General features: G+C 43.9%; 1 protein-coding gene across 1 annotated transcript in view; it reads left to right on the top strand.

The window, feature by feature from the left end:
• CTNNA3 (catenin alpha 3) overlaps nucleotides 1-9147 on the top strand; it is a 245297-nt gene extending 236150 nt beyond the window's left edge. Inside the window, exon 8 of the mRNA XM_081956211.1 lies at nucleotides 8896-9147. Within this exon, the coding sequence (XP_081812337.1) occupies nucleotides 8896-8994 (99 nt within the window). The 3' untranslated portion in view covers nucleotides 8995-9147. The remainder of the gene's footprint in view (nucleotides 1-8895) is intronic.
• The last annotated feature ends 4810 nt before the right edge of the window (nucleotides 9148-13957 follow it).

Genomic DNA, 13957 nt, shown 5'->3' with positions numbered 1-13957 from the left:
GAGAAGGCCCTTCCCCTAGGCGTCGCCCGCTGGCACAGCCTAGTGGACGTCACCCGGAGGAGTCCCTCTCTGTGTGAGCGAATCGGCTGAAGGGATGTATGGGGCAGGATACGATCCCGCAAATAACTAGGTCCTGTGCCATGGAGCACCTTAAAAATGATGGTCAACACCTTGAAACGCACCCGAAAAGCCACAGGCAGCCAGTGTAGCCCGCGCAGGAGAGGTGTTACGTGGGAGTAGCCAGAGACTCCCGAGACTGCCCGCGCAGCCGCATTCTGAACCAGCTGCAGCCTTCGGGTGCATCTCAAGGGGAGCCCCATGTAGAGAGCGTTACAGTAGTCTAGCCGGGACGTCACAAGTGCATGAGTGACTGTGCGAAGGGTGCTCTGGTCCAATAGGGGATGCAATTGGCGCACCAGGCGAACCTGGTGGAACGCCCCCCTGGCCACGGCTGTCACATGGTCATCCATGGACAGCCGGGTATCCAGAAGGACGCCCAAATTGCGTACCCGATCCACGGGGGCCAGACGTTCGCCCCCAATGGCCAGTGATGGAGTAAGCTGGTTGAACCAGGGCACCGGTAGCCACAGCCACTCAGTCTTGGACGGGTTGAGCTTGAGTCTGTTACTTCCCATCCAGATCCGTACGGCTTCCAGACACCAGGACCTCACTTCGATAGCATCGTTGGGGTGGTTTGGGGTAGAGATGTACAGCTGGGTATCATCCGCGTACAGATGGTAATCTACCCCAAACCCACGAATGATCTCGGCCAGCGGCTTCATATATGTATTGAACAGGAGAGGCGAGAGGACCGACCCTTGTGGCACCCCACAAGAGAGCGGCCTCGATGTCGACCTCTGCCCCCCTGCCAATACAAATTGCACTCGGCCAGAGAGGTAGGAGGAGAACCACCGCAAAACGGTGCCCCTCACCCCCAACCCCTCCAATCAATGCAATAGGATACCATGGTCGATGGTATCGAAAGCCGCCGAGAGGTCTAATAGGACCAGGATGGAGGAACAACCCCCATCTCTGGCCCTCCAGAGATCATCCACCAACGTGACCAATGCCGTCTCCGTGCTGTGGCCGGGCTGGAAACCGGACTGGCGCGGGTCCAGATAATCATTTTCCTCCAAGTGGCGCAGAAACTGTTGTGCCACCACACTCTCTACAACCTTCGCCAGAAAGCAAAGGTTGGAGACGGGACGGTAGTTGGCTAACAGAGCTGGGTCCAGGGAAGGCTTCTTGAGGAGGGGCCTCACCACCGCCTCTTTCAGGGCGGCCGGCAGAAACCCCTCACTCAAGGAAGCGTTGACTAACTCCTGGAGCCAGCCTTGTGTGACCTCCCAGGATGCCAGTACAAGCCAGGGGGGACACGGGTCCAATAAACATGTGGTGGCTCGCAGTCGCCTACGCAACCTGTCCATATCTTCGGAAGCAACAGAGTCAAACTCCTCCCAGAATGGGACCTCAGGACCCGCCTCCGACGTCCCTTCCAGACCACTAGTAGGGACCAACTCGCTTCGAATCTGAGCGATTTTGTCCTGCAGATACTCCCCAAATTCCTCTGCTCTGCCCTGCAGAGGAGCTTCCCACGGCCTCTGTTGGAGGAGGGAGTGGGTCACCCCAAACAGGCGGCAGGGCGGTTATCTGCGGACGCAATAAGAGTGGCACAATACTGATGCTTGGCCACTCTTAACGCCACAAGGTAAGTCCGTAAATGGGCTCTCGCCTGAGTTCAGTCAGATTCAGAGCGTGATGATCTCAATCTGCTCTCTAGGCGTCTCTTGTGGCGCTTCATCACCCTCAGCCCCTCGATGAACCAAGGGGCCTGGGTGGTTCGCTGCCGCAAGAGAGGCCACAAAGGCGCCACCCGGTCCAAGGCCCCCGCGGCCGCACTATTCCATGCAGCCACTAGGTCCTCCGATTGGGTGTGGGTCAGGGCTACAGGAAATGGCCCGAGCTCCGTCTGGAACCTGTCAGGTTCCATCAGGCGCCTGGGGCGGAACCATCTTGGGCAATCTGGTTCCACCTCCCCGCGGTGGGGAGTAGCGGCTGGAAAGTCGAGCTGGAGCAGTGAGTGATCAGACCATGACAGGGGAGTGATAGCTAAATCCCCTACTCCCAGATCACTCCTCCATTGGCCAGAGACAAAAATAAAATCCAGTGTGTGTCCTCCCTCATGTGTGGGGCCCTGAATTATTTGGGTCAGGTCCATGGCTGTCATGGAAGCCATGAACTCCCGAGCTGCTTCGGATGCCTCCCCTACCGATGGCAAGTTGAAGTCACCCATGACCAACAGTCTAGGCGTTTCAACTGCCATCTCGGCGATCACCCCAAGGACCTCGGGCAGGGCTGCTAATGCATAGCAAGGAGCCAGGTATACAATTAGCAAGCCCAACTGCTTCCCTGGGCCCCACTTCACACACAGGGACTCACAACCGGTTATCTGTGGCACAGTGGTCTGTCTCGGCTCAAGACCTTCCCTCACAATGACTGCTACCCCACTACCCCTGCCTAGTGCCCGTGGCTGATGAAATGCGCGGTAACCTGGTGGGCACATTTCCACGAGAGGGAGGCCTCCCTCGTGGCCCAGCCAGGTCTCCGTAATTCCTGCCAGGTCCGGCTCCCCTTCCGACACCAGGTCGTTAATGAGGGGAGCTTTGTTGACAACGGACCTGTCATTGCATAGCATCAGCCTCAGGCCCTGGCTCTGTAGGTCCTGACCACCTAGATTGCGGGGGTTGGGACATATGACCGGCCGAACCCATCTCCCAACCGGTGATGCGATCTCTGTCTACCCTCGCACCTGCCCCTCCCCACGACCGTTGGAATGAAAAGACTTCTGGAATATCGCTACTCCCCCCCCTTAATGGCTCCGCTTATTAAAATATTAGTTTTAAATATCTGCTTCATTGTTGCTTTCCACCCATCCACCTTTCTTATCAATTCCTTCCTATCCGTGTTTCCTTCCCTTTCTCCCAGCTGGGGCAATTACATTTACTCCAATTATTATTACCATTATTATCACACATGTGCTCACAATAGATATAAACTTAATGTAAACCACAACAAACTCAATTGCAGAAAATAAGACTTCAGCAACAACGTGATCAATGCCTGGAATGTTCTACCCAACTCTGTGGTTTCATCCCCAAACCCTCAAAACTTTAACCTTAGACCAGTGGTTCCCCAACTTTTTTTGGCCATGCCCCACCTAAGCATCTTTAAAATCCTGATGCCCGCCCCCCCCCCTATAATTCTCACTTTACTCAAAAAGTGAACACTACTACTGGCTGAGTAAGCCGAAAAGGCCATTAACTTGGTTTAAACAAGGTTCAAATTACCCCCATTAAAAATCAAATTGCCCCCCTATGGGGCATAGGCCCCACATTGGGAACCACTACCTTAGACTGTCTACTGTTGACCTCACCCCATTCTTAAGAGGTCTGTAAGGGGTATATCCCCACTTATTCGTATCCATTTCCTGTATTCATAATCATGATTATACTTATATTTGTTATCTTATAAATGCTTGACAAAATTAATTAATTAATTACATAAAATTATCTTTTATTCATTAAGCATGAAACTCAGTCAACTGAACATTTAAAAATATATTGCATTGTTGTTATGGTTGGGTGTACAGTGAACCAGACGTTTAGATGGGATTTAGCATCTTTGTTCACCTATCGGATCCTTTTGCACTGATAGGCATTTTTGTCTACCTATTGAGTCCTTCCCAAGGACCTGGGATAGGGAGATATTGTTGCTTGAGGGTGTAAAAGGTATTATCACAGGATGAAAACCCTTCCAAGTAAAGCTGCCTTTTGATGATGATCCCAATTGCTTGTATTGTTGACAGTAATCAGTGCAATGATAATTACTAGTAATGATAGTGAGTCTCCCTGAAAGATTGCTCTTTTGATATTAACCTCTCTCAGTCTATCATCACTGACCAGCAACTGTGTTCTATTCTGCCATTAAACTTTGCACAAAGCTTCTGATTTTTCTACTGATTCCTGCTCTTTTTAGGCATTTGATTATCCAATCATGAAGCTGAAAACCGAATCCTTTTTCTAATCAGAGAACATAGAATAATAGGATTGGAAGGGACCTTGGAGGTCTTCTAGTCTTATCTAGATCTTATACCCGTGATGGCGAACGTATGGTACGCATGGCAGAGGTAACACATAGACCTCTCTCTCTGGGCACAGGCGCCATCACCAGCTGCTCTTCCGAGTTCTGTCACTCACATGTGCACCGGCCAGCTGCTCTCTTTTGAGTTCTGACCAGAGGTGGGTTCTTACCCGTTCGGACCGGTTCGGATGAGAAGGTAGTAATTTGGCCTGCCGCGCCCCCGAACCAGTTCTATTGTTGGCGCCGCTATCTTTATTTTTGGTTCTGCACATGCGCAGAACAATCTTTATTGCAAACATTTAAGGTTTTTTTCCCTTTTCTAATGTTCTATGCATGTGCAGACCTTTCTAGCTGCAAATGCGCACACACACATTTTTTGCACGCTGAACTGGCAGTAATGCCGGTAGCAACCCACCCCTGGTTCTGACCAGCTGTCTGGTGTGCATGCATGCTGAGTCAGCTGTCTGGTGTGCATGCACTTAATGGAACCCAGAAGAGTGGCTGGCCACTGTGCACATGCGCACCATACAGCTTTTCTCTCACGGGTTCTGGCGCACCACAGGGTAGCCTTCACCAATTGCAGATCTTCCAGAAGACCAAGTTCACTTGGGGTAGATGCTGGTTAGTAGTAGAATTTTGGTTTAAAGCCACTGCTCTCAGCTCTGCAGAAATATAATATACATGATTATTATTAAACATATTTACAGCTTGTGTTTGGCATATGTGTTCAGTACTATATAAATGCATTTACTTCCAACAGAATACCTTTAGGAATATGGCTTTGGGTGGGCAGAAAACACATTTAATAACCCCAGTCATATTATCAATATTGGGCCAATAAACCATTTAGTTCCTCAGAGATGAGAGGCTGTACTAGGAAAAGAAAATCATATGCAAAATATAGTGTACCGTTTCAGGTCAGATGCTGATTATACTAAAATGCATTTTGGCAGTCTATGAAAAAAATAATCTTCATAGGCGGATTTCCCATTTTACTTGTATTGACCTGTACGTTTGACTGAGCTTCCAGCAGCGGCTGTTATTTACCCCAAACAAAACACAAAATTCACTACACTTGGGGGGGGGGGGGGAGACACACATCCATGCTTAGCTGAAATGCTGTAAGTGAAGCACCATTAAGCTTTAAAATTATAGTTTAGCAAGCACACTGTAAATAGAAATATTAAAGATTTATGGAATAAAATTAATGGTAGTTTGTCACTGTATAGCTCTAGGAAATAAATAAGCAGAAGTCAAAATCGATGTCTGTCTCTGTACCTTGTAATTCAAGGCTTCTAGTGGCTCCTAAAAGGTAGCTTGACTTCCTGAAGCTGTAGCAGACATTGATTGGATGGCTGTGCATGATTAATGATTCTTGATAAGCTATCTGTCCAAAGAAGAGTGGGTGTTACTTACACAGACACAAAATTGTCCCTACTCCTTATCATTAAGCACACGCACCTTAGGTTGTTTGCTGCAGATTAGATCAATGGCTTGTGCATAAATTAAATAGTAAAACGTGTTTCCCATGTCTTACTAAGAGCCTTACCACTCTCTCCAGAGAGAGAACCATATCAATCTATTATGGGAAAATACTTACAGTTTTGCTTATTTAATGTGCTGGATGTAATGCACAACCTATGTCTATGGATGCCGAAAAGGGAGCGTGCCTACCCATGCTCATCAGGGTTGCTACCCGGAAGAGGAGTTGCCCAGGGCGCATGCACGTGCCAGAGAATGAACTTCTGGATTCCGGCGCATGTATGCGCACTGGCCAGCTAGCCTTTTGGTAACTGGCATGCATGTGCATGCGATGATCAGCTGACCAGTACACATGCTCATGTCAAAAAACAAGACCAGGTCTTCCGGTTTCTAGCACTGCCGCACGCACAAAGGCCAGCTGATCATTGTGCCCGCATGCCCGCATAACCCGGAAGAGGAATGGATGATGCCGCATGTGCCAGCTGACATGGCTTTGTGTGCCACTTTGGGCACGTGTGCCATAGGTTTGCTATCACAGATCTATGTTATCTACATAAGATAATAGGTTATGTACTGAGAGTCCAGTAAATGATTTAAAGAATCCACTTTTAGTGTATGTTTCTGGCATTAGGTTTTGCAGAAAATAATTTTACTATCGTTCTCTAGTAATAAACATATGGAAAATGATGAAAAAAATAGAGAATATAGAGAAGGTCAAACTAATGGCAAACCAGGTTTAGAAATGACAATGAAGTAGATGCCATCTGTCTTTTGGGATTAATCATCAACACTAAAGGAACAAGCAGTCTAGAAATATGCCTGAGACTTGTACTTTGTAGAGCAACTACGAAGGCCTTGGAAGAGCCATTCAAATGCCATGATGTGTCTATAGCTACAAAAATCAGAATAGGGTGAGCAATCAGTCAAATCAATCAATCAATCAGAATAGAACTGGAAGGGACTTTGGATATTTTCTAGCTCAAGCAGGAGATACTATACTATTTCAGATAGGTGGCTGTCCAGTCTTTTCTTAAAAACCTCCAATGGTGAAGCACCTACAACTTCTGAAGGCAAGCTGTTCCACTGGTTAATTGTTCTCACTGTTAGGATGTTTCTGCTTAATTTCAGGTTGCTTCTCCCCTTGATTAGTTTCCATCCATTGTCTCTTGTCTTGCTTTCTGGTGCTTTGGAAAATAAGTTGACCCCCTTCTTCTTTGTGGCAGTCCCTCAAATACTGGGATATTGCTATCATGTCCCCCTCCTAGTCCTTCTTTTCTCTAGATTGGCCATACCCAATTCCTGCAACAGTTCTTCATATGTTTTTGTATCCAGGCCCTTAGTGGTATTCCCTGAAGCAGGAACATTTGAGGCTTTGTCCCTCTAGTGAGAACTTAGGACATATATAAAGTCGTAGCTCTTTGGAGAAGGTGCTCATTCTGGGAAAAGTGAAAGGAAAAAGAAGAAGAAAAGGACCAGCAGCAAGGTGAATGCACTCAGTTACAGTGACAATGTGCTGTTAGAAGATCTGAAGGAACAAGTTAGGGACAGGTTGTCCTGGAGAAAATCAATCTGTGTGGTTGCTAAAAATCAACCCCAGTTTGATGACGCACAATCATCTTATGTCATAATTTATCCGAGATTGATTGAGATAGCAGTCTGTCTCATCAAAGCTGCTGTGGCAGTGAATAAAGAGACAGATTCCATGGATATAAAATCTGAGTCATCCAATATATGTTCTGAAGGACGGACAATTAATACTACTACTATTAATCACCCCTGACAAAATCTCTTTCCAGGCAATCCTGGCAATAAAAATAGTGTCTTGTAGATTTCAAATTATCACATTTGAAACTTTCATCCTCTCATCCTATCAAATGTTCAGCCTGAATTTATCAGGAAAGTCCTTGTAAGTCCTTGCAACTAAAATATATTACCATCAGCGGTGGGATTTACTTACCTTCCCTACTGGTTAGCAAATGTGAGTGCGCTTGCTCGCACACCTCACTCGCACAGGCTGCATCTGTGCATGCGCACACCCTTCTACGCACGCAGTGCTTGCGCATTGCATTGGGGCGGGTGGACAGAGCCTCCTGCAGCCACTGCTACTAGTTTGCCCGAACTGGAGAGAACCGGCTAAATATCACCTCTGATTACCATACATTTTTTACAGCTGTTTCTTGAAAAGATTGTGTTTTTGTAACATATAAATATAAAAATATTTTTCCTGGAGATACAATGTGGCCATTATTTTTAAATTTTTGTTGAGATTAGTAGATACTTGATGTGTTTCCTACAACATGGCTCTAACCACAATTCACTTTTTCCAAGGTGGCTAAAAATTTTTCTTATTTAATCTGAAAATACAGCCCATTTATGAAATCATCCTTAAGTCTTTTAACTTGTTCTGGGAAACAGTGTTGTGCTAGGCTCCATGGAAATGAAGACATGCTAGAAATAATAATTATCTGAAGAAAAGAGTTAGGAAATTATAGATTAGTAAAGTATCCAATCAACTATGAATAATAATCCAGGCACAAATCCTTCATGATTGTCTGGGTTTGAGAGGGGACTGCCCATTCCCTTCAGTGTTAAGATTCTTCTAGAGCAGGGCTGTCAAACTCGTCAAACTAGCTTAATGAAAGGAAGGACTAGGGGAGACATGATAGCAGTGTTCCAATATCTCAGGGGCTGACACAAAGAAGAGGAAGTCAAGCTATTCTCCAAAGCACCTGAAGGCAGGACAAGAAGCAATGGATTGAAACTAATCAAGCAGAGAAGCAACTTAGAACTAAGGAGAAATTTCCTGACAGTTAGAACAAATAATCAGTGGAACAACTTGCCTCCAGAAGTTGTGGATGCTCCCACACTGGAAGTTTTTAAGATGTTGGATAACTATTTGTCTGAAGTGGTGCAGAGTTTCCTATCTGAGCAGGGGGTTGGAATAGAAGACCTTCAAGGTACCTTCCAACTCTGTTATTCCAAATAAAAAAAATCAAACGAATAGCAATAGTAAACTCGTGGCCTGCAGACCGGATGCATCATGCGCTGGCCACACCCACGCGTGGTTTGGGGGGGGGGAAGTCACAATACGTCACATAACGTCACCATAACGATGCAAGTTTGACACCCTTGGTCTAGAGAGGGCATCCTATCAATCTACTTTTAACACTTTTAAAAATTAAATTATTGCCTTTTAATGAAGTGGCTACAGATTAAGGGGTTGTATTTTTATTCATTGTATAGTATCAGTTTCTTTATTTTGTAATATTACAGGGAGTTGGAACAATGCAGTTGAAGCAGAGAAGGCATTTCTGGAGGTCGGATGATTCTGCCCCATTGCATATTCAAGGCACATGTATGTCATTTATTTAGGCACGTTTTCCACATCCTTTTGCTTCTCCAAGGAGTGTTAAAAGAGTTGATTAAACTAGAGATTTGCATACAAAGTAAGAATTTATCTTTGAAATCAATCCTCATTGTATGGCTCATAAATCAACCCTTTTATTTTAAGCCTACATGGTGATGAGTTCTCTGTTTTCAGGATTAAAAATCAGTTTTATGAACCCTGTCTAATATGTCTGAGTGTTTTCCCCAATTAGGTGGTAAAAAATAGTTTATGAAAAGTCAATATAGCTGCAACTATTGAAAGTGTAGCAGAATCTTTTCAATATTATTTTCATACTCTCTATGCAAGAAAGAAAAGAATCATGGTGATTTATTCATTTCAAGAGATAGCAACTGCACTGTAATCATATCTGTGGGGAGTCTAATCGGCAGGGCTGTTAACGATAATTGTATTTTTCATTATTTTTAATATGTGATGTATTAAAATAGTTCATATTTACCTCCCTATCCATGTCATCATTAAGAGCTTTCTTCCCATATTCCTTTATTATGAAACCACTTGGTTTCAAGGATGTTTTCAACATTAATTACACGAAATGGCTGCTCTCATGTAAACTATTTGAAACTAGAATATTATAATCCAGGGATGACCAACCTTGGCAACTTTAAGAACTTTAAGAACTGTGGACTTCAACACCCAGAACTTCCCAACTGGCCTTGTCAGTTTCTTGCCACTACTGTTTCTTGCCACTATGTACAAACCAAGTGTAGAAGAGAACAAGCTTGCAGGGTTCTAAGTAACAGCCTCAATGAAAGAAGACTCCGAGACTTGAAGTTCCTCAAAGTTACACTTTATTAGAGATGTCATATTGGCACATCTGGGAAAACCCGAACCTGAAAGTTTCCAGGTTTTCGTCACCCAAAAGAAAGTTCAAGTCCCTGCCCAGCACCCACATGTCCATCACATGGTCCAACCAGGCCACTCTCTGAGAAAAGAATATTATTTTGACTATATATTACCCATACTCTATACAATCCCCCCTCCCATTTTGGAGAGGAGCCTGAGGGAGAGAAGGGGATAAGATGGGAGAGGCCTCTGTGTGGCATGTCTGAGGGAGAGAAGGAGCTAGGACAGGAGAGGTTTCTGTGGGGCAAGCCTGGCCCAACTGGAGATGCCTCTTAGTCACACCCCTCAAGGTGCAGGGCAAGGCATCCTTGACTCTCTGAGAAAGGAATGTTATTTTGACTATATGTCTCCCATACTCCATATAATCCCCTCTCCCAATTTCCCACAGCATTATATGTGGCAGGGCGGAAGGCCCAATGCAAAAGATGGCTTCCAGACCTGACACAGGCTACTTAGAAAAATTGCAAGGACCATCTCTTCCCATCTGAGTTTTTTCCCCAGTGTCACCAGACACACTTGCCAATCAAGGGTGTGCTGTGAGAGGAGAGGTGTGCTTGAATGCTCTGTGGCCACCAGCAGACTGAAAAGCAGGTGAATAAAAGAAGGTTGTTTTTCTTTCAAAGAGATGGATGGTCTGAAGGAAAAGTAAAACAAGGGGTGGATGCATCATGTGCTGGTCATGCCCACACCCGGTTGAGCAAAGGGGGAAAAAGTCCTGATACACATCGCGTGACGCTACCATGACGACATGAGTTTGACACCCCTGCTGTAGAGTGTAGGAAAACAGTAAAGAGGAAATGATGTTATAATAACAGAATAGTTATACTATAGAAGATAGTATAGCAGAAATACTTATTTTTATGCTGCCTTTTATGATTTTTATAAATAACTCAAGGGGTTAACACACCTAATGCTTCTTCCTCCTGCTCCTATTTTCCCCAGGCGAACAACATTGTGAGGCAGATTGGGCTGAGAGAGACTGACTGGCCCAAAGTCTCCCAGCAGAATTTTCATGCCTAACCGCAGGGCTATAACTCACCATCTCCTGATTTCCACCTGGTGCCTTAATCACTTGTCTAAACTGGTCGTCTCTATTACTATTCTAATAGCAATTGAATATTGTAATTGAATATGGTAATTGTTCTAGTAATAGTAATTAGCATGGTAAACTAGTATTAGTAGCAATAACTTATCTATCTATTTATTCATTCTATTCTATTCTATTCTATTCTATTCTTTCTTCGTCTGTCTGTCTGTCTGTCTATCTATCTATCTATCTATCTATCTATCTATCTATCTATCTATCTATCTATCATCTATCTATCTATAAATGGCTCTGTGTGTGTGTGTGTGTGTGTGTGTGTGTGTGTGTGTATGTTCCAGCATAACTCTGGAACGTCTCAAGCAATTTCAACCAAACTTGGTACACTGATTACTGATTACTCTGGAAAAAAATACTGTGTGGGTAAAATACCCCTAAACATCCCTTGGTGTGTGTGTGTGTGTGTGTGTGTGTGTTCCGTTAAGATACTGCCTGTTGTGCCTTAAATGGCTTCTACTGTACTGCCGCAAAATGGCTTCCACTGTACAACTCAGTGGAGTTGCCATGGTAACGGCTTCATAGTACTCCATAAGGGGGCTCTCTCTGGTAAGGTGGAAAATCCAGCATTAGAGATTACATTTGGTCTGGACATTTTACCCCTATAAATAAATACCCGGGCAATGCCAGGTTATTGGCTAGTAATAGAATATAGATTAGAGACAATAGAAAGCACTCACGTATAGATTTGTATGTTTCACATTTCACTTTTAAATCATGCTTTTATCAAAAGAAAACCTCTCCCCAGTACTTATAGGGAGACAAAAAAACTGTCTGGGGTCCAATGCCATTGTGTCTCTTTTGAGTAGGTTGATCTAATTGGGTACAGTTTATAAAAGAATGTGTGAATGCTGGCTGGGGCATTCTGGGAGTGGAAGTCAACAGGTCTTAAAGTTGCCATGGTCATAAATCACTTGTCCATATGATCCAGGACTGTAGACCTACTTCAATTATATACTCATACTGTATAGAATACTGCAAACAAAAATCTCCATGTTTCAGGAGGAAGATAATATAAATTAAAGTTGAAAAGTGGAAAGTTTTTGTAAGTTTTTGTTCTTAAAAACTCAGAAATGTCCATATTGCAATATTGCATTATTGCAATGTCTTCCAGGTTGAGTTGCAATCATATTATACCTATTTATAGAACTGGAAAAAATCAGCTAGAAATGTAGGAAGCCCTCAGAAGAACAGCAAATCACCAGAAAATATTCTGTACCTAGAAGGAATATGGATGGACAAATTGCATATGTTTCTTTACCAGTAAATATTCTGAAGAATTTTCACTGCTATTATGGGAATGGTTGCTACCTAATACAGGATGGCTTTTCCGATCAGCTGTATGTTCCAATAATAGAAACTTCTTCCGTGTTGTGGAACTAATGTCTGAGTCCGTTGTTACGTTCTAAGAAATGTCATGATGGAAGAAACTGACCTATACCACTACCTTGGAAAACAGGCCTGGTAATAAAAATCAAACACAAAATTGTCAGCAAGGGTCAGAACCTCACACATGGCATTAGCCATACAGAACAAATAGTTTTAATAGTGTGTTTTTCATCATTTTCAGAACCTGGTGAAAACGTCCTTGCAGTGGTGACTGCCGTACCGTACTTTCAGGAACTGCTGTGGAAAATTTGCTTTTTAAAATTGTAGCAATTGTCATGAGAGATGAGGGCTAAAGTAACAGGGTCAACACGAAAGAAGGAAAGTGCAGAGATAAAGCTTAATCCCTCCAGCTTTCTTTACCACATGTAATCCTTGCGTAGGAAGTTAAAACCCAGCCCTCTCCTAGAAAATGAAATATTTTAGGAAATATTAAAAAGGACAGAATATTTCCCCTAAAAGGGAGGCAGAAACTCAGTCCCCCCCCCCAACCTTTATCAATGGGCCATTAAGGCCTGAGCCAGTCTATTCTACATAACAAAGATCTACCTCCTTCAGGCAGAACCATAATAGGAATCCCAAAGCCCTTTCATTACATCATCGCCCAGTAACAGCTCAACCAGTCTTGGGACTTAAAAGACAACCCACAGAGATTGCCCCTGCATGGCCCCATGGGAGTCTGACAACCAACCAGAATACAAGCTCAAATTCAATAGCCCAGAGAGAGCATAAAACCCAGGGACTCTCAGCATCTCTCCCCTTTTTTACTTCAAGATCTGCAAGGAACGTGATCCCCCTTTTTCCCCAGGACCTCAAACCATGTGGTCATGTCCACCATTAAAACCATCTTTCCAAACAGCCACCATGTTTCCAGTGTCTTTCTCCCCACTTGGAGCTGAACCCAGATGGGCATTTCTTCCAACACTTGTACATTGAATTTGGTAGTCAAGTGATTTTAATATGTAACTGAAAATTATGTGTTTTTCTTTGCATCAATGGAAAGTTTTGAAACAAGATTTGGGAAATATTCATAACCGATACTCAACCACTGAGTGCACATAATGGGAAAACTTAGAGGAAGTGATCAATTGGGAAGATAGATGATGCCATAGTTGTCACTATGGAGAATAACACTTTGACAAGAACTGTTCATGAATGAATAATGACAAAGGGGAAAGGAAGCATAATTTCAAAACTCTGTGTGGGCGGCTCTGGTAGCATGAATATCATTAATGTGAGAGTCCAACCTATTGATCATGATATATCTGGAAAAATGGAGAATAGACAAGATACATATCTGCAGGCTTACCATGTAAATGAGGAATTTCAAAATATTCCAAGGAGATCAAAGAAGTTGACAGACGAATTTCATTCTAAAGCTATTTTCCATTTATTCGAGAGTACAAGAGCCATTAAAGGTAGAGGATAGTTTTGATTATAAGAACTAAACAAGAACAATTCAGAGATGAATATTAAACTATGTATTAAATCCGTGATGGTGAACCTATGGCATGTGTGCCACAGGTTGCATGCAGCGTCTTCTCTGCTGGTATGTGGGCCGTCACCCCAGCTCAGTTCTGCCGCACATGCGCTTGCAC

This window comes from Natrix helvetica, assembly GCF_964273705.1.
Source record: "Natrix helvetica genome assembly, chromosome: 5".
In the NCBI taxonomy this organism is placed as follows: domain Eukaryota; kingdom Metazoa; phylum Chordata; class Lepidosauria; order Squamata; family Natricidae; genus Natrix; species Natrix helvetica.
Note: the sequence above shows the minus strand (reverse complement) of the source record. Positions and strands in the feature narration are given on the sequence as shown.